The following is a 20,543-nucleotide window of genomic DNA, read 5'->3' as shown; positions in this document are numbered from 1 at the left end:
ACCTCCAGAGAACTGGCTTGAGATAACAATTGGCCCTTTCTCATCTTGTATGAGGAATACCGAATGTCTTCATGTACTACCTGACTGATAAGAAACTCAGACACTCCCATGTTCTTAACGATGGACCTGATTGACTTAGAGGGATCGTTTTTAATCATGATCTAGATCTCACCAACAAATTCAGGAGATATTTTCTAATCAGGACGATAAGAATGAGTTTTCCGAGCTACCGTACTTTCGTAATCACCATTAAACTCATCCAACTTTTTCCAAATCCTTTGCGCTGTCCTTTAACTGAGATCTAAACACTCTGAAATTTTCGAATTGGAGCTTCTGGCGCGAAAGCCAAGCAGTACAACATGTCGTTCCAAATTTCTGACAGAGTAAATTGCATCATGGTACTATTTTTCTCATAGACGGTGCGCAACTGACCCTACTGTGCTGTGTAGTCAACAAAATCAAATGGGCATGTGCAAAATTAAAAATATAAAATGGCGAGAATTTACCCATCGCACCCTGTATATATATATATATATATATATACACACACACACACACACAAAGTATGGGGGTTTAGTTCACAGGTAATGTAAACGATTAGGCACGCTAGGTAAGTGCTGTAACGGATTACTATGACTAGAAGGTAGTTATGGAGCCATTGCAGATTTCCGATGCACCGGATATATAATTGCTAAACAAAACAGCAAGCATTAAGGCAAAGCAAACATCTCAAGTTGAAAATATATTATTACAGGAAGAAATTCAAAATCTTACAGCTGTGAACCTTTATGCTTCTTTTAGGCTTCTTTTTTCTTCGTTTTTCATCTCCTTATTCTTTTACTCTCTTCCTCTATGTCACCTCATTAATATATGCCATTATCATTTTCCCTATGTTTTCCCTATTTGTCTCTGCTGACGGAATATTCCATACGCTGGGATATCCCAGAAACAGCTATAAGATTTTTAATTTCCTCCTATAACGATATTGTATTCGACTTGAGATGTTTGCCTTGCCCTAAAAGCTTGCTGTCCTGTTTAACAAATATATATCTATACAAATAAATTTGACATGGGCGATTCCTTTTTGTCTTGGGATTCACGGTCAAACAGCTGGGTGAAATTGCGCGAAAAATTACACAGATGTGTACAATGATCCGGTGGTGTTGCTGGACTTTGTATTTTTTCATAGCTCCCATAGTTACCGAGATAATCTACTATAGTAATACTCTTCTGTTTATAAATGAGAAAGGAAGGGGTGATAGAGGAATAAGGAAGGAAGGGGTGATGTTAATTGTACGCTGAAAAAATAAATCAAACGGCGTTTCAACTCTGTGAATATATGAGTGTGTATGTAAAAGGAGGTATATGAATGTGTGTGTGTGTGTGTGTGTGTGTGTGTGTGTGTGTGTGTGTGTGTGTATGTGTGCGTGTTTGTTTGTGTGTATGTGCGCGCAATGGAAGTGGAATGTTTCAACTTTGTTCGCTTAGTATTTGGGTTTATCTTTTGATTTGGTTGAATCTTGGTTGTTTTTTTGGGAGGAGTCAGTTATTTTTAGCGTTTTCACAGAAAAAGTCATTCTAAAATTGTTTTTTTAATGTAAGCATGCCCAAACAAGTCGAATGCTTACACGGAGCAGGTTTTACAGCCACATCATCCAAACCGACCGGGTGAAACCGGGCTTAGCTGCTAGTATATATATATGTATATATATATATATATATATATATATATATATATATAATGGACTTTTGCCGAACGACCTGCACAAATGATTTGTTTATAGTGATCAAATGTTCGTGCTGCACTTTAGCTCACTTCCTCCATCAAACTGACGTTGTCTCAACAGGTGCACTGTGTGCCACGCATCAGACGTCGCAATGATCGCAGAGCAACGTAAGAGTAAGTGTTTTGCTAAAGAACACAACACACCACCCGGTCTAGGGATCACGATTTAGCGATCGTGAGTGCAACACCCTAACCACTAAGTCATGCGCCTTCTCTCTCTCTCTCTCTCTCTCTCTCTCTCTCTCTCTCTCTCTCTCACACACACACACACACACACCAACAAGGCACGCGGAATTCTGTTCTTGATTCGACGGTCATTCGGAATGCTCACAGCAGCCATATTCCTACCACTCTATGTCACGCTGGTGAGACCCATATTGGAGTACGGGATTCAAGCCTCTTCTCCTTATCTCCTCAAAGACATACAGCATCTCGAAAGAGTCCAGAAGCTGGCTACCCGCATGGCTCATAGTCTCAAAAATGTGTCCTATGAAGAAAGGCTGAGGACGCTCGACCTTTATTCTCTTGAAAAACGCCGCCGCCGTGGTGATCTCATTCTCGCCCACAACATCATAAGCGGAAAGTGTAACCTCTCGAAAGAGCTGTTCTTCACTCCTGCTCCAGAGCGTCGGCTGCGGGGTCATTCCGAAAAGCTCTACCTGCGACGATTTCATCTCAATCGAAGGAGAGGAGCTTTCTCCGTCCGGGTTGCGGATCCGTGGAATAAGCTGCCAGACGAGATGGTGAAGATGCCGACGACCGCTTTGTTCAAAGCCTCCCTTGACCTCAAGTGGCCTGAACTCTTTACATGAACACCACCCTGTACTTAACTCCATGTCCCCCTACATGGCCTTGCTATTTGCTTTTGAGCCAAATTAACTAACTAACTAACTAACTAACAAACAGACCACACACACACACACACACACATGTTGATATACATTAACCAACCAAAAATTAAGGGAAAGGAAATCCGATGTTTAGCAGCTATGATGGCTTCTTTCAATCCTTCACTCATCAGCAAATCATTATCTATAATGGAAGCACTAAACTAACTGCAGCGGCGGCAGCAGCAACAGCAGCAACAGCAGCAGCAGCAGCAGCAACAGCATCAGCAGCAGCAACAGCATCAGCAGCAGCAGCTGTATAGTAGTAGTAGTAGTAGTAGTAGTAGTAGTAGTAGTAGTGGTGGTGGTTGGTGGTATGGCGGCGGCGATGGCTGTGGTGCTAGTGGTGTGGTGCGGATGTTGGTGGTGGGTTGTATTTGTGCGCCTTTTTCCTGACAAATGAATTTTTCATTTTTTTATGATAGTACATAAATCGCTACCGAAAAAGTTCTGCACTTACAAGGGACATGAATATCGAGTTGCACAGGTTTTCCTGGGCGATGATGGTTGCAGTAAATGTACGTGCCCGGTTTCCGGTGAAGTTACATGCATGAAACGAACTTGTGTCACAATAAAGGAAGGTATGTTGCCGTACCTAACACATGCTTTAAATTTTTCTTTTGTAAAATAACGCTAGATGTATGATTATTGCTTATATCGCGATCGAGAAGTATCGATCATCGGGGTCCGAAACTCAAACCAGATTTCGTGGTGAAAAGGCGTAAAAAAGATGATAGTGATGAGCCTGTTTCACTAGCGAAGTATACACATTTGTTTATTTATGCCAACGTCGTATTCCTATCAACAGTGTTGTCCATTTCCTCTATTAAATTTATTTTTAGTTTAAGATTGCTGACACTGATTCTTGCTTTCTCTATAAGTTATTTTCTCTTTTTCCTTTTCTTTCCTCTCCTGCGTTTTTCTTTAAAATTATTTTCCTTGAATAATAATTAACTGAATGTCCCTTAGTTAAAGCTAATATTTTATTAGCTCTGAGATAATTAATCAATGTACTTTAATCAATTGAAGTTGAGTAAATAAATAAGTAAAGCTTGAATTTATTAATCATATCACTCCTTTGGTGTGTTAAATAATATAACACAGTAAATGTTCTATTTTTAGAACAATGTCAGCAATTGACTTCAAAACTATTTTGAAAGGGTCAACTGTCATGTTTGATGCCTGCTATCTCCTGGTATATAAGCCTGTTTTGCCAGTATCAGTTTTTATGAGTGACACCGCTAAATTTAGATTAGATATGTCTTTTTACTATTTTATTATAATTTACAACTTTATTCAGCTATCCACCCTATTTTCTAAACATTTCTTAGATGTTTGTAATTTGATTCAAAATTTCACTTGTTGATGAACTGTTGATTCATCAACATGTCACAACTCGCTTGTATATTTGGTAAACCTGATGAGTTGAGAGTTTAGTAACGTATGACATAATCTTATGAATGTTGTGAATATTATATTCCTGACTGTACCATGCTTAAGTCACAGTAAAGACTGTTAATAACACAATTGTAGAAGTATCAGATCTCATTCGTCTGTTTTTATGTTTTTACACGACACCTTAGGTGCCATCAATCTTTGGATACTATTGGAAGTGTTGATTTCCAAACAACATTCAACTTCCTTTCATTGATACATTCCGTGCTATTGTAATGGATTACTTAACTGATATGTGATATTTTGTCTTGGCATCAATTGTGGCGTGCTTCATTTTGAAAGACAGACAGACAAGTAGATAGGTAGATAGATGGATGGATAGATACATAGATAGATAGATAGATAGATAGATAGATAGATAGATAGATAGATAGATAGATAGATAGATAGATAGATAGATAGAGAGGCAGACAGATAGATAGATAGATAGATAGATAGATAGATAGATAGATAGATAGATAGATAGATAGATAGATAGATAGATAGATAGATAGATAGATTAAGGTTTGTAAAGAGAAGATCAATAACTTCCAACATGTTATAATGACACGAGCTGCCAGAAACAGGGAAGTGATGGGAGAAAATCCATTTTATCACGTGATATTTGAAACCATCTTTGCTTTTTGCAAACCGCATTTTCTTAAAAAAATATCGTCAGGTGAACCCTATGGCAAGTTTCATTGAGAATGGCAGAGTTTAATTAAGCTCATTATAACCTAATAAAATCTCTCACGTGTGAGAAATGTAACAAAGTATGAAAGCGTAAATCAGGTCACACAAGCCATCCTAAAACTTCACGACCAAGATACATCGAAGCAAAATACAGCAAAATAATGCAATAATCAATAATCACTGCAGGCTATAAGAACTATATACACACACACATACATACATACATACATACATACATACATACATACATACATACATACATACATACATACATATACATACATACATACATACATATATATATATATGAGTGAGAAAAATGTACAGGTGTCATTCAATACGGCCGTTTCAAGCAGCTCCTTGAAACAGCCGTAATGAATTGACACCTGTACATTTTTGTTACTCATTTAAATTCAGCTCACCTAACTTGGAATCTGCACTTCGGAAATACTATAGAAGGAACATTTATAAAAGTACATGTATGAATTACCAAGAACGGATATTGACTTAGCTCGGTTGCGTTCTCTGCACACGCGGCTGGAATATCAGGTACAAACACCCCTGCACAGAATCTTGATATTCAATATTCAATTAATATTGTTTGGGTAATGTATATACATATATATATATATATATATATATATATATATATATATATATAGCGATAGACAGATAGACATGTTCGTTCAGTAAATGAAAAGTTCTCCTATACATACACACATTTTGTCTGGCGATCTACCAGTTCTGTAACTCAAACTAATCTTTAAAATGACTTATAATATTGTCAGAATTCTACGAGTAGTGTGATCAATAAAATATAACTAAATAACCAGTTACATTCATAATATAGAGAATATATCAACATTAGCTACTGCACATCTATTATATAGATTACTAAATAGATATAGATAACTGCACATATATTATGTAGACTACGGCACATATTTTACATAGATTACTGCACATATATAATGTAGATTACTGAATATGTATTATGTAGATTACTTTCAACAGATGAAAAAATATAAGCAAAATAAAAACACTGCACATACCTCAAGCAAACTTAATCTACTCGTTTGCACAATGAAAGTATGCAGCAAAAAATATAGTAATGAAACAGCAGTAGTGGTGGTGGTGCTGGTGATGGTAGTAGTAGTAGTAGTAGTAGTAGTAGTAGCCTATGCTATCGTCTATGTACTATGTACTATGTGCTAATGAATTAACATTTATATTTCAGTAGTGACGACATCAACAACAACGACAACAACAACAACAACGCCGATTCCTTTCTGTATGTACAACGGGTATAAATACGACAAAAATGATGAATTCGCCGGTGTAGATGGCTGCAGTAAATGCTCGTGCAAGGAATCCGGTGTAGTTACGTGCATCAAGCAAATATGCTCCGATTCAAACAACAGTGAGTTGCCGCACCTTATAGGCCCATTTATTTAACACTAATTTAATAATTATTTGTGAAATGAGATGTCTGTTACTTTCTGTCCATTTCACGATGACTCGGTCATTGTTTCATACGACAGAGAGGAGAATCGCAGGCGAGAAAAGAAGATGCAATTACACCAACAGTATTCAAGGAATCTTGGTTCGAGACCGGGTTATCCATTTTGCCTGATTAAAAGAGATCATGTAATAGCAATTCTGATTAAAATCTTACAAGATTACTGATGTTATTAATAACTTTTTCCATACTAAACATTCACGGTACACCTTTGTTTATTAAATTTAAATATGTTATAAAGGTGGAAACGTTCGTCAAACCCTTCAACTGTAAGAATATGAAGGCGCACATATTTTTAACAGAACTAATTCCACGTTCTAACCTAGTGAGCCCCTACCAGACCCCCTTTTGAAACGTAAGTGTGAAAGATGTATATTTACCATTTAACTCTTTCATGTAAGACAGTTTATTCTCAGTAGTGAAGGAAAGTTATCTATTAACTTGTTCTTTACAGAGAGAAGACCCGTAGGAGGTTTGCACGGTGTATAAAGTTTAGTTTCAAGCATTTGCATTAACTATATTAGTATAGTTATGTAATGAGGCCAATGTTTCCACCTACACGATATACTACCAGTGAATAAACAAATGTGTGTCATGAAGGTTTGCTATCGAATAATTTATTAATAATGGTCATGGGGAATTTGTGTCCTCGCAAAATTATATCCGGAATAAAAGAGGTACTGGATCATCATTTGGCGGAAAATCGATAGAGATACCTGTAGTAAGTGGTAAGGTATCAGTGGTGAAGTTAATCCATTTATATCGTTTGTTTACAAATGAGAATCTCTGTGTATTTAGCCTTGTTATACGTTCTTCTACTGAACTGTTTTCTCTCTCTCTCTCCCTTTCTCTCTATCTCACTCCTCTCTCTCTCTCTTTTTCTCAATCCCCCTCTCTCTCTCACACACTCACACACCAATACTTTCTCTTTTATTCTCTGTCACTAATTCATTAGTTAGCAAAAAGTGCTGGACTTAAATTAGTGACAAACTAACTCCTATCCAAGATTTATATTACAAGTTTATGCCAGATTTCTTTCATATTTTTACATGAAAATTCGTGAAAGGGTGCACTTGTTCAGTTGTCTTGACTTTCTCTTTCTACTGGGAATGTTACGTGAAAATGAGAGTTAGGTCTTTCTCACTTTAAATAAACCTTGCACTTTTCTAGCTTGTGCCAAGCGTGTGGTGCACAACTTGAAAACCCTAACTAAACAGCAAATAGTTTCGTCGTCGCTGTTAAAATATTCAACACATCTACAACAATGAAATATTAGCATTGCATGAAAGGTGTCGTATAGACATGAGCTGTCACGATTTCCAGCCGCAAGTGATTATATCCTTCATTGAACTGCTGCGTCGCCATTGATAATGTTTATTGATGTCGACCGCAACTTTGTGGATCCACAAGCAACGGACCATAGAACCACATAGCAGCTGCCAATGTATCTCAGATTTGCGACAAGAAAATATTGCCACCTCCGAACCTATAGAGGAAGCAATAGTGAATCTCCGATCCCTGAATAGATGAGACCATGTTTGAAGTGCCGTGTAGTCTAAGATATCGTCCTCACTGGTCATCAACAGGTGGTAGGATAACTCTAGGAAACAATTTTCCGTTTTCTATTCCTATTTTTTAGTCTTTTCACTATATATTCATTGATAATTATTTGATCATCGTGAAATTTGACGGATGATCTACTATATATATATATATATATATATATATATATATATAATATATATATATATATATATATTATATATATGTATACATACATACATACAGACGGACGGACGGACGGACAGACAGACAGACAGACAGACAGACAGACAGACAGACAGACAGACAGACAGACAGACAGATAGATAGATAGATAGATAGATAGATAGATAGATAGATATAATGGTCATTATATATTTCTTTATTGTAATAAATTTGACTTACATCTGCTTCCAGTAGTCATTATTGGTTCGTTATTGATAGGTTTCCACAATTAGCCCATTGATTCATTGAGAAATGTGAGAAGTTCAAAACAGCACTCATTACTGACAGGCACATGTTATTGAGTAATTTATTATTCCAGCGGTTACCTCACGTTAACGACTGGTATTTCACTTTTTCAATATATATATTATATATATATATATATATATCTATATATATAAAAGTAGATAAATGGTACAACAAGGCACCAATATTTACTGGAAAATAGCAATCGATATAAATACGACGTGTATTGTATAGCTTCACTGCGGATATACAAGCAAATACGTGTGTGTGCAACGAACATGAAAGGAAGAACATTCGATAAGTAGACAACCTAGAATCGGATAATGCAGGACCGGTTTCTAACACTTCAAATACGTTTGACAGCGTAAATTTGATTAGTCTTCATCAGCTGCATTTACCAAGACAAAGTTTCAAATGTTGCCACATCAATGCCAGTACACTCGTCTGAACGCCAAAGCTTTAACAGAACGAGAACAGCGAAGAAGTTTCAATGAAAATAATAAAGCAATACAAATGTATTACTTTCCAGTAAAGGATAGCCCCATAAGGATAAAATTATACATATAAAAGTAGATAAATGGTACAACAAGGCACCAATATTTACTGGAAAATAGCAATCTATATAAATATGACGCTATTGTATAGCTTCACCGCTATACAATTGATGTGGCAACATTTGACATTTTGTCTAGGTAAATGCAGCTGATGTTTGTGTGCAACAAACCTGAAAAAAATTTGTCTTACCTCTAGGAAGAACATTCGATAAATGGACAACCTAGAATCGGATAATGCAGGACCGGTTTCTAACTCTTCAAATACGTTTGACAACGTAAATTTGATTAGTCTTCATCAGCTGCATTTACCTAGACAAAGTTTCAAATGTTGCCACATCAATTGTATAGCAGTGAAGCTATACAATAGCGTCGTATTTAAATCGATTGCTATTTTCCAGTAAATATTGGTGCCTTGTTGTACCATTTATCTACTTTTATATGTATAATTTTACCCTTATAAGGCTATCTTTTACTGGAAAGTAATAATACATTTGTATTGCATTATATATATATATATATATATATATATTATATATATATACATATATATATATATGCATATGCATATATATATATGTACTCACCACTTCATCCTACGTGGATATCCCCTCACCACTATCCACACTGCCCTTGCCAGAGCACGTTCCGTCGACCGTGCATCTGCTCTCTCTCCCCGCACCTGCCCCGCCTCTTTCCCCTCACCTACTACTCCACCACCCTATCTCTCCAACACAACATTCTCGGAGCCTTCCGGCGACTCCAGTCCGACCCCTGCACTTCGCACATCTTCCCTAACCGACACCTCCCCTCCTTCAAACGAGCCCACAACCTACAAGACCTTTTGGTATACAGCTTCTTCGCGAACCAAACCTCCCAACCCGGCTCGTTCCCTTGCTCCCGCCCACGCTGCCGCACTTGCCCTGACCACCCCAACACCAGTCTCCTCCCCGCCACATCGACCCTATCGCATCACCGACTCCTTCACCTGCACCTCTACCAATGTCATCTACTGCATCTCCTACTCTCTCTGCCCTTCTCTATACATCGGGCAAACGGGACGCCGCTTGGCTGACCGGTTCGCGGAACACCTCCGAGACATTCGACTCGGCAATGACACCCCGGTCTCGCGCCATTTCTGCTTTACCGGTCACTTTTTGCAACACCTGTCTGTGTTCAGATTGTCCTTGCACAGGGACCATCCGGACTTCCGTCTTCGCTGTGAACAGGGATTAATTTTCTCTCTTCGCTCCTTTGCACCACATGGGCTCAACTCTCCTCCCCTCTCCTCTCTTCCTTTCATACCTACTTCTTCCCACCCACCTATCCTCTCTTGCACCGACTCCTACTTCTACTCTCCTCTGCTCTCTTCACTCCTACCCACCTCCTTTCCCCCTCGCCCTTCATCGTCAGCCCTCACTCGTAATCCCACCCCTACACAATCCAATCCCACATTTCCTATCCATCAATTCCCACCCCACCCCATCCCTTACACCCACTCCCACATACCCCACCTCTACCCCCTCCCTCAGTCTAACCAAAACCCCACCTTTGCTTCCACACTCTCGCCTCCCCCACCTCCCAACACCATCACGCCACACCACACACCACTACACCTTACACCAACATACCACACAACACCACATCACATCACACCACCACGCACACACTAGCACTGACCACTTCCCAGCCCCACATCATCCACACGCTTAAACATGCACACACGCACACGTCAAGGTCACCAGTCCTCTTCCGCACTCACATACATGCTCTCTAATAAACACGCACGCACACCTTCGTTTTGGGATCACCACTACTTTATTATCTCCCTTCTTCCTAGCTCTCCTGTGTGACTCCTCTGTTCGGCATTCGTCATGATAGATCGCTAGCCACTACACATTCTTTATTTTCTCTCCTTGTTTCTTTCTGTATTCCTTTCTGTGGAAGAGCGTAGGCACGAAACGTTAAAGACTTTTTCACTTCCCGAGCGTTAAACTAATACATCTGTTTGTTGTCTACACCACCTGTCGTCGTCTTTTGTTCTTTTTTTGTGAATTCTCCCTATATATATATAAAGATAAAGATAAAGAAGTTTTATATATAAAGATATATATATATATATATATATATATATATATATATATAATATATATATCTTTATATATAAAACTGAAGTTGTGTGTATGAGAGTCTGTCTCCTCCGATTTAGATTCCTAACTACTCCCACATTTTGCGGTGCAGTTTAACCAAAAACGGGTATCTTATAGTCGTGATTCATATCGAGCCCTTCTGGGTATTAGCGCGTGTCTACGATGAGTCTACGATTTAAAAAAAAATTAGCATCTTTTTTTCGTTTTTTTACTGCATTTTTTGCTCGGTTTATATAAGGGAAGTAACTCTCTAAAAATGCTTATATAGTTATTTCCCTTACAAACCCGAGCAACGCCGGGCGATACTGCTAGTATATATATATAATTTAAATTTCATATATATATATTATATATATATAATATATATATATATATATATACACACGAATACTTCATCGTCTTCGACCTGGCCTTATACAATGGAACCACCACCACCAGACTTCACCAGGTACATTTTCACACTATAAACTCACTCATCGTTTGGACTTAACACGCCATTCCTAGTAACAGCTTCCAAATTTCTTTTCTCTCTCAACCACTTATACTCTCCTGTTCACCCTTTTCTCCCTCCATTTATCTTTCACACACATCTATTCAGCCACATACCGAATTTACACCTTCTCACACAACATGCATATTTACTGCACGCATGCACACACACATATTTACATATAGCGCGTACAAAAAACATCTCACCCACACCAACACACACACCTATACACACGCACACACACTCATACGCAAACAAACACGTAAACACATACACGCGCGCACACCCGTACACATGCACGCACATACGCACATACCGAAACGCATAAGGACGCACACAGTAACATGCACGCACACATATACTACCACCCCACGCAGCACTCCCTAATATACAACCATGCTACTCGCAACCTGCATCTGAACCCGCACACACATACACACACACGCACAGAAACCTTATATACACATATACACTCCTCTCACACACACACACAAGTATCGCCCCGTACACACTCCTCTCTCCAACTACCCGTCAGTTATATTTCCACAATGTAACGAGACGCGTACTTTTCTCCAAAGTCTCTTCTTCCTCCACCTTTTCTTCCTTTCTAGACTTTTCCTTTTTCCGACAAAGAGCCATACTCGAAATGTCATTCCCATTGCTATTTCTCTACCTATAAATTTCACTGAGTGTTAATCTAATATATTCACGGTGTACATCTAATTGTTTCTGTTTTTTTGCCTTTCATATTTGATTTACCCCTCTCACCTACTCCGACACACACACCTATACACACCATATTTACCTTATATATATACTAGCAGTATCGCCCGGCGTTGCTCGGGTTTGTAAGGGAAATAACTATATAAGCATTTTTAGAGAGTTACTTCCCTTATAAATTCGGGCTTTCTTAGCCATTTTTGTTTTGGTGTCTTCAAGCCATGAAGTCGTTGTTCTAAAAGAACGCTGGTTTCCTTCACAACGCATTACGACGTTGATTTCTTTACACTCCCTTCCCCACAGTTTCACGAGGGAGGGAAGGAGGAGAAGCAAACAGTGGCCTGTGAGCGTGGACGCCAACTCCGCCGCCATCGACATACGATGATTTTATGCATTAAAATGGAATAAAAAATGATGTTAAATTATTTTTAAAATCGTAGACTCATCGTTGACGCGCGCTAATAGTCAGACGGGCTCGATATGAATCACGACTATAAGATACCCGAATTTGGTTAAACTGCACCGCAAAATGTGGGAGGAGTTAGGAATCTAAATCGAAGGGGACAGAAACTCACACAACTACAGTTTTATATATATATATATATATATATATATATATATATATATATTTGTATGTATATGTGTGTGTGTGTGTGTGTGCGGTACTCCGTCGGTTATGACGACCAGGGTTCCAGTTGAACCGTTCAACGGAACAGCATGCTTGTAGAATTAACGTGCAAGTGGCTGAGCACTTCACAGACACGTGTTCTCGGGAAACGTAGTTCTCGGGAAAATTCAGCGTGACACAGTGTGACAAGGCTGGCCCTTTGAAATACAGGTACAATAGAAACAGGAAAAAAGAGTGAAAGAAAGTTGTGGCAAAAGAATACAGCAGGGTTCGCCACCACCTCCTGCCGGATCCTCGTGAAGCTTTAGGTGTTTTCGCTCAATAAACACTCACAACACCCGGTCTGGGAATCGAAACCGCGAGTCCGCTGCCCTAACTACTGAGCTATGCGTCTCCATGTGTGTGTGTGTGTATGTACATATATATATATATATATATATATATATTATATATATATATATATTATATAATATTATATATAAGAGAGTTAACGATAAGTGGCTAACTCTAGTGCTAGAAATAGCTCCTTATTCTGGCATAGCCACTTGGTGTTAAACTGACGGTATTATTAAATTAATATCTAATTTTTCACCCTCATTTATGAATGTATATATATTATATATATATATATAATATATATATATATATATATTATATATATATTAAATTAAAGTTTAAAACTTAAGGTTTAGAAAGGAGACAATTAATTAAAATGCACCATCCAAACCTTGTTTCGGGTAAGCCCCAGGTAATGTGTCTGCAGAGTATGTTTACCACTTATGGATATCAGGCGTCATCCACGTTACTACACTTTCGTCGCTGGATATAGGTCAGGAATTCCTAGGCGCATGCTGGGTATAATTTAAATTTCATATATCTTTATACATATAAAACTGAGAATGTGTGTCTATCTGTCTGTCTGTCTATCTGTCTATCTGTCTGTGTCTTTCCCTAAAACTTGAGAACTAAAATTTTTAACTTTTTGCCTAGGGCGAGCCCACAGCAATATCATATCTTCTCCACTACGATTCCCTAAAACTTGAGAACTACACAACCAATTTCATTCAAATTTTACACATGCCTTACTTAGGGTCCATGTAGTTTCATGGGCAAAAAAAAATGTTCGACTTCTCGCCTAGAGCGAGCCCATAGCAATATTATATCTTCTCCACTATTTCAGTATTACGTGTTAAAAGTGAAACAAAAATATTTCACTATTTTATGTCAGATACTTTCACTTTAACAATAAAAATAATAATAACAATTGAATTATATGTAGTAAGTAATAATTAAAATCAAATACAAGTATAATATAATCGTAACATAACAAAAGTAAAAATAGCAATTGGTATAAAATTGCATCAATGACTTGAACTTGAATAAGTGGTTTCACATGAATGGGAATAAATTAAAAATAAAATTAGCGTGCAGAAATGGAATAGTCCAGATGGATAATAAAAAATTAAATTAAAGAAAAAACTATTGTCTATAAAGTATACAATGTAGAGAAAAAAGAATATTTGAACACATGGAGGAAAGCACCTTCGAAAAGTGTCTTGGTGCGACTATGAAAGGTATCTAATCAGAAGCGGTAAATTCGCCACAATAGAAGCAAGGTTCGAGTCAACGGAGCGTGCAAGGGAGTACTCGACTCGAACTTGCAAAGTGGAAATATTTTATTTTTACCTTTATATCTGGGTCGTAGGACGTCCGGGAAAAAAATTAAACATGCCCCCCCCCTCCACCAGAAGTAGAGGTAAGCTGGATTGTAGCCATACTTCTATACAAGAGGGAGGACAAGATACAATTGATCGAAATTACAAGAGACAGCCTAACAATTTCAGTCTGTTATATATTTTCAGTATTGTTATCACTAGCGATATCAAGATATAACTTTGTATTTTATATTTTATGTGTAGATGTATATATATAGATGTACATGTAATATGTACACATATATATACACATATATACATGCACTAGCACTATGACCCGGCAACGAGGGATCTTTAATGCTAGTATATATATATATACACACTCACACACACACATATACACGCACGTCTATATACGTTCAAGTATGTATGTTCTACACAAAAAAACCATAACCAAAATCCCAGGACTTACATTAATAACAGAGAGAATTATCAATAGTAAACACTGCACATATACACACACCTCACATACACATACACACGCACACATATTAGGGATGCTATTTTCAGTGCAGCATGAGAAGAAAAGCAAAAGACGCCGCAAGTAGCCAAAAGCGTACACAGCTGTATTCACTTGTGCAATAAAACAAAGAGGAATATTGTTTAGTAGTAGTAATAGTAGCTAATGGCTTCAGATCATTTCCTAACAAAGTGATATTGTCTTTTATAGCGCTCGTAGCCGCACCACCGAAGACGTCCTGCATTTACAATGAACGTACATACGGAGAGGGAGAGGAATTCGAGGGTGCAGATGGCTGCAGCAAATGTTTGTGTTCCGGTTCTGGTCTTGTTACATGCATGAAGCAAGTTTGCACCAAATCAAGAAACGGTCAAGGTTAGTTGTTGTATCTAGCAAATCGGTTTAATTTTCTGTTGTAGACTAACATAAAACTTAACATTCACTTGTAAAGTGAAATAGATTTTCATTTCTCTCTCTTCTCCTCTCTCTCTCTCTCTCTCTCTCTCTTTCTTTCTCTCTCTCCTCTCTCTCTCTCTCTCTCTCTCTCTCTCTCTTTCTTCTTCTCTCCCTCTCTCTCTCTCTCTCTCTCTCTCTCTCTCTCTCTCTCTTCCGAGAAGATTCAATCACAGAATAGAATCGGAGGCGAAAGTAAGAAGTAGAAGGATGCAATTGGTGTGCCAGAAACTCTTGTATCGTACAAAAAAGAGAAATTCTAATCTCGATATTTCTTAAAATTTCTTTAATTGTCCATTTAGTAACTAATTCGAAGTTCTTTTGCTCTAATAGTCTCTCTCTTCCCCTCTTTCTCTCCTTCTCTCTCTCTTTCTCTATCTCTCCCTCTCTTTCTCCCCTCGATAGTCGTTCTACACCTCACTCTTCCTGTATCTCTCTATCACTATTTCTTTAATTACTTATATACCACTGCTTCACTTTCAAATAATTACAGGACGTTGGCCATCTCATATATCTAGAAAGAAAATCCATAGGTCTTGCTATCATACTAGCTACTTCATCTCAAGCAGTCTGCTAACGCTGCTTGTGGAGTTTCCTTATGCACCAATAAACATACGAAACTATACTGCCACACACTTAGCATTCTTCCTTGTTTCATAGGCAAACCATTCGTAAATTTCCAGTATCTATATTTTTCTGTTCATCTATAAAAAGCAGCAATTTGGAGTTAACAGTCAATTAACAATTCAGCAAACAACACTTGAAAACTTTGCGAACGATAATATACTACACAGTATCAATTCCTATCAAGTCAGTTGAGGTGTGGCTGCATGTGCCGTTGCAGCGTGTTGTTGCATTCATCGGTATGTTCCCGGGCGACCCGTCGAGTGGAATCCCAGTCAATCACTATCTCCATGTAATACCGCCTCATCTGCCGTACTCATGTGGCATGTAGTCGACCAACACAAGCCATCAACTCAGCCGGATCTTCAGTGAAGAGAAGAGAGGGTAAAAGTAAACTTACCTTTTCGAATCATACCGGTTTCATGGCGTATATATTCCCCATCTGGACGGGACGTTGGTCAGTCGCAAGATTACTCATTTTTACTAGCTGAGTGGACTTGGGCAACGTGAAATGCAGTGATTTGCTGAAGAACACAACGCGTCACTCGGTCCAGGATTCGAAACTTCAATCTTACGATTATGAGTCCATCTCACTAACCACTGAGCCACATGTCTCTACAGTGAAGAGAATACACCAAGCATGGTCTAATTCGGGAAATCGAGCAACATGGCCAAACAGTTTGAGTCAGTAAAATTACAATTGATATCAGTTATGAAAATAACACAGCAAAATTATTCCCAGCTTTTAGCGATAAACTGTCTCCGCCAAGGGATTTACTCTGTGGTTAAATATTCCAACAATGTTTCAACGGATCAATTGAACCTGGACCTCTTAAGGATTCGGAATTTTATAAAAATTCTAACTGATTCTACTTCTTTCGGCAGCTGGCTTTTATGGATTATGGTATCTGAGAACATATTCAGGCCAGAATTGTGTCTTACCAAAAACAGCATCCTCTCTACATTAAATCATTACGAATCTTTGTTACACTACTTGATCCCTGACTTCAACATTTGCACAGCTTTAGTAGAAGCACAATATGATGATTACTAGTCTAGGTTTGTGGAAATTGGTTCCAACATGTTGGTACTAGATTCCGCAAACCAAGATCGCTAGCTTCGTGAATACATAACTAAGCTATTGTGAGGCCTCTGCATGTTCCTGAAACATAATATTCAGAATTTTCGAGTATATCACCATAAGAAATACGCAGAAAATGGCATTAACGGCCTGTAACAAGCTTTTCATCTGTATATTGCCTCATACTTCGAGCTTCTATTTACCTATTCCCATGTGATTAATAAGTCTTAAAAATAGGCATATTTGCTACTCACTTCATTCAGTATCCATTTCATCAGAACTGCTCAACGGAGATAGCAAAAGCAGTATTTATTGCTGGCACCATCAATATCTACAAATATTATTATCGGTATTGTCACTACAAACTTTTGTACGATATGCCTGCCGCTAGAGTTTCCAATCTATATTGACGGCCATATGACACACCGATATTCGGAGTTATCGTCCACGTTTATTAAATATTTTCACGAGAAAATTGTACAAAGCATTGCTGTCGTTAAGCTATTTACAAACAAGGACTGGTCTTCAACTGTCCACAGAAATATTTTATATGTCTGGAGATCGGTTCTTAATTAGTCGAGTTTTTAATAATATATATATATATATATATATATATATATATATATATATATATATATGATGATATACGTTTATTAAATAGTGAGGGGTGAGATGTTATATATAAAGTCGTTGACTCGAATTTGATGTTTGTTCTATGATCAATGCTTCTTTACATATATATATATATATATATATTATATATATATATATAAACTCGACAAATTAGGAACCGATCTCCAGACATATAAAATATCTCTGTGGACAGTTGAAGACCAGTCCTCGTTTGTAAATAGCTTTACGCCAGCAATCCTTTGTACAATTTTCTCGTAAAAATATTAGTTCTCCTTGACTTCAACGAATCTTTATGTTTCTCTACTGAAAATACGCTGACCAATTTGCGATATACTTTCACAAAGTACCTAAAAATATATACATATGATATGTACTGTATATGGTTTAATATATACATTTATTAAACCAATGATCTGCAGGAGAAACTTCAGCGTCATGTAAATGGCTTTACGCCATATAAACACTTTTTTTATTCATTTGAGAAGCTAAGTGCTGTGCTAAGAACCGAACCCTCACTATTTATCTTTCAAGATATATTTCTCCAGTTTCACGATTAAATAAAACATGTATAAAATATTGTGTATTTCAATTTGTACCGACCAGATGTTATCCGCGATCGACGAATTTGCTAGAGAACAACTAGCTCAAATTCAAGCTTCCAGCAATAGGACAATAAATATTGCACTGCAATAACTGTGCGTTAACAGATGGGACTAAAAGGACCGATCAAAAGGATAATACTGAGCCCAAATGGATTACCTACTTCCAAAATAATATGAACGGATTCAGGGAAAGGATAGGACAATTGGTCACTAACAGCAAAGCTAAAAATGAATTTACAAACCACCAGCCATGACTGCATGATAGATTCTCCAAATTGTAAGGGAATTGCCGCTGAGAAACATAAGCAAACGGATCACCCTCTACCGCAAAGTAGATGATTATAAATTCTTGTAAATAATATGCTGTCAGCTTTCAATGATCTTGGGTGTTACATGAGCGTTAAGCTCCATTTTCTCCACTCACCTCAATCAATTCCCTGAACAAGAAGAGCGCTTCCACCAGGACCTCAGGACCATGGAAGAGCGTTAACAAGGGTAATGGGACAAAAACATGAAAGCAGACTACTGCTGAAGCATAAACAAGATTTCCCTGAGAAAGTTTACAAACGCAAGAGCTTCAAGCGCAAATTCTTGCCTGAATATGATCTATTTGTATTTTATCTTCCATCCTAATCAGTTTCTCAACAATGTACACCTATCATTTGCATATAATATATATTTTCAACTGAAAAGCAGATGGCGAAAAAACTGGCACATGATAACGTTTATTGTACTCAGCATAGGAATAAGAAATATTACTTTTATGGCCTAATTCTTATTGCAGTGTTTTAACTCGTATATATGAATAAAGTTAGAATCTCAATGCACAGATATTTGTTCTTTTCCACTTAGTTTGAAGATAGTACAAGAAAATTATCATAAGGATTACATCATTTCTCGGGAAATATTTGGAATTCAGAAAATACATAAACAAAACTTTAATTGCAAAAAATCCAGAGTTTTACAGAAAAAACTAATTTTATATATGAATTCAGCATACTCGAATTAGGTAATAGCAGTTGTTGGTATCAATGCAACAAAAAGCTTCTTGGCCAGTGTTATAAACTGAAGAAATGTGGTTGGTTAGAATGAAAGAATGCTAGTGTACGTACATAAATATTTATTTATTGGGATAATTTGTAAATAGGAAATTAATTTAAGCTGCAAATATGAGCTTACAAGAAGAAAAATTCTTTCTGAGCGCTAAGTAGAACAAAGTCTTTACAAAGCATGTTTTTATTTCTCAGATGTGCAAGAATTGCATGGGCTTTTGAGTTTAGTTTAGGATTTGACTCCAGACAAAACATCTCATTTCATCTTAGAAAATATATTTTCAATTTCCATTTTCTTGATGAAATGCGAATGCGATATTTCGTTATTTTAGTTAGTGTCTAAATAATTGTCGCATTTAAGATATCAAATAAGTTATTGAAAGCTTATGGCATCTTTCATTTTCCATGTATGAACTGTAATTATCTTAAATCTGTTACCCCTGCTTAAATAAGCTTTGCCGCTTATGCTCTTATATTCCCAAGCATATATTTATAAACAGTGAGATCTTTTTCTTAATGAGTGATAAAGTTTTGTTAAACGTAAATAGAATATTGCAAATCTAAAGCATTCATAGTTATATATATATATATATATATATATATATATAGTAATCAACAATAGCAGTTCGTGAGTTCGAACCATACGTTGGTTTGTAAATATGTCGTGTTGGGTGTGTCAAAAGCTTGTAGCAAAGTATCAAATAATAGAAAAATTGTTTCCCTTGGTTTACAAAAATATAATTAACGGGAAAATGTATTATTTTATGGTACAAAGGTGATTTAACGCTTGCTTGGTTTTGAAAAGCAAAGGAGGAAAATATTTCTTTATTTGATTTCAAGACATGAAACTCAGCCGTGTTTTTAAGCAATACAATTAAACGATCACAGAATGGAAACATAACAATAAGAAAAAGTTGCTGTTAGCGTGTCCTTTGATAAAATAAATAATGAAGACAATGTGTAAGTACAGAAAAGGAATAGAAAACTAAATTTGGAGTTATTTCAAGCATATCGAGTAAAATACGTGCAAACAAATGAGAGAGAGAGAGGGG

At 37.2% G+C, this 20,543-nt stretch overlaps 1 protein-coding gene across 1 annotated transcript in view; it reads left to right on the top strand.

The window, feature by feature from the left end:
• Window positions 1-20,543, top strand: part of LOC115217671 — a 337,402-nt gene that overhangs the window by 57,215 nt on the left and 259,644 nt on the right. Inside the window, exons 9-12 of the mRNA XM_036507562.1 lie at window positions 3,099-3,254; window positions 6,038-6,220; window positions 10,765-10,767; window positions 15,266-15,421. Coding sequence (XP_036363455.1) covers window positions 3,099-3,254; window positions 6,038-6,220; window positions 10,765-10,767; window positions 15,266-15,421 — 498 coding nt within the window. The remainder of the gene's footprint in view (window positions 1-3,098; window positions 3,255-6,037; window positions 6,221-10,764; window positions 10,768-15,265; window positions 15,422-20,543) is intronic.

This window comes from Octopus sinensis, linkage group LG11 (genome assembly GCF_006345805.1).
Source record: "Octopus sinensis linkage group LG11, ASM634580v1, whole genome shotgun sequence".
NCBI lineage: Eukaryota > Metazoa > Mollusca > Cephalopoda > Octopoda > Octopodidae > Octopus > Octopus sinensis.
The sequence above is the reverse complement of the archived record's forward strand: the minus strand, read 5'-3'. Positions and strand labels throughout refer to the sequence as shown.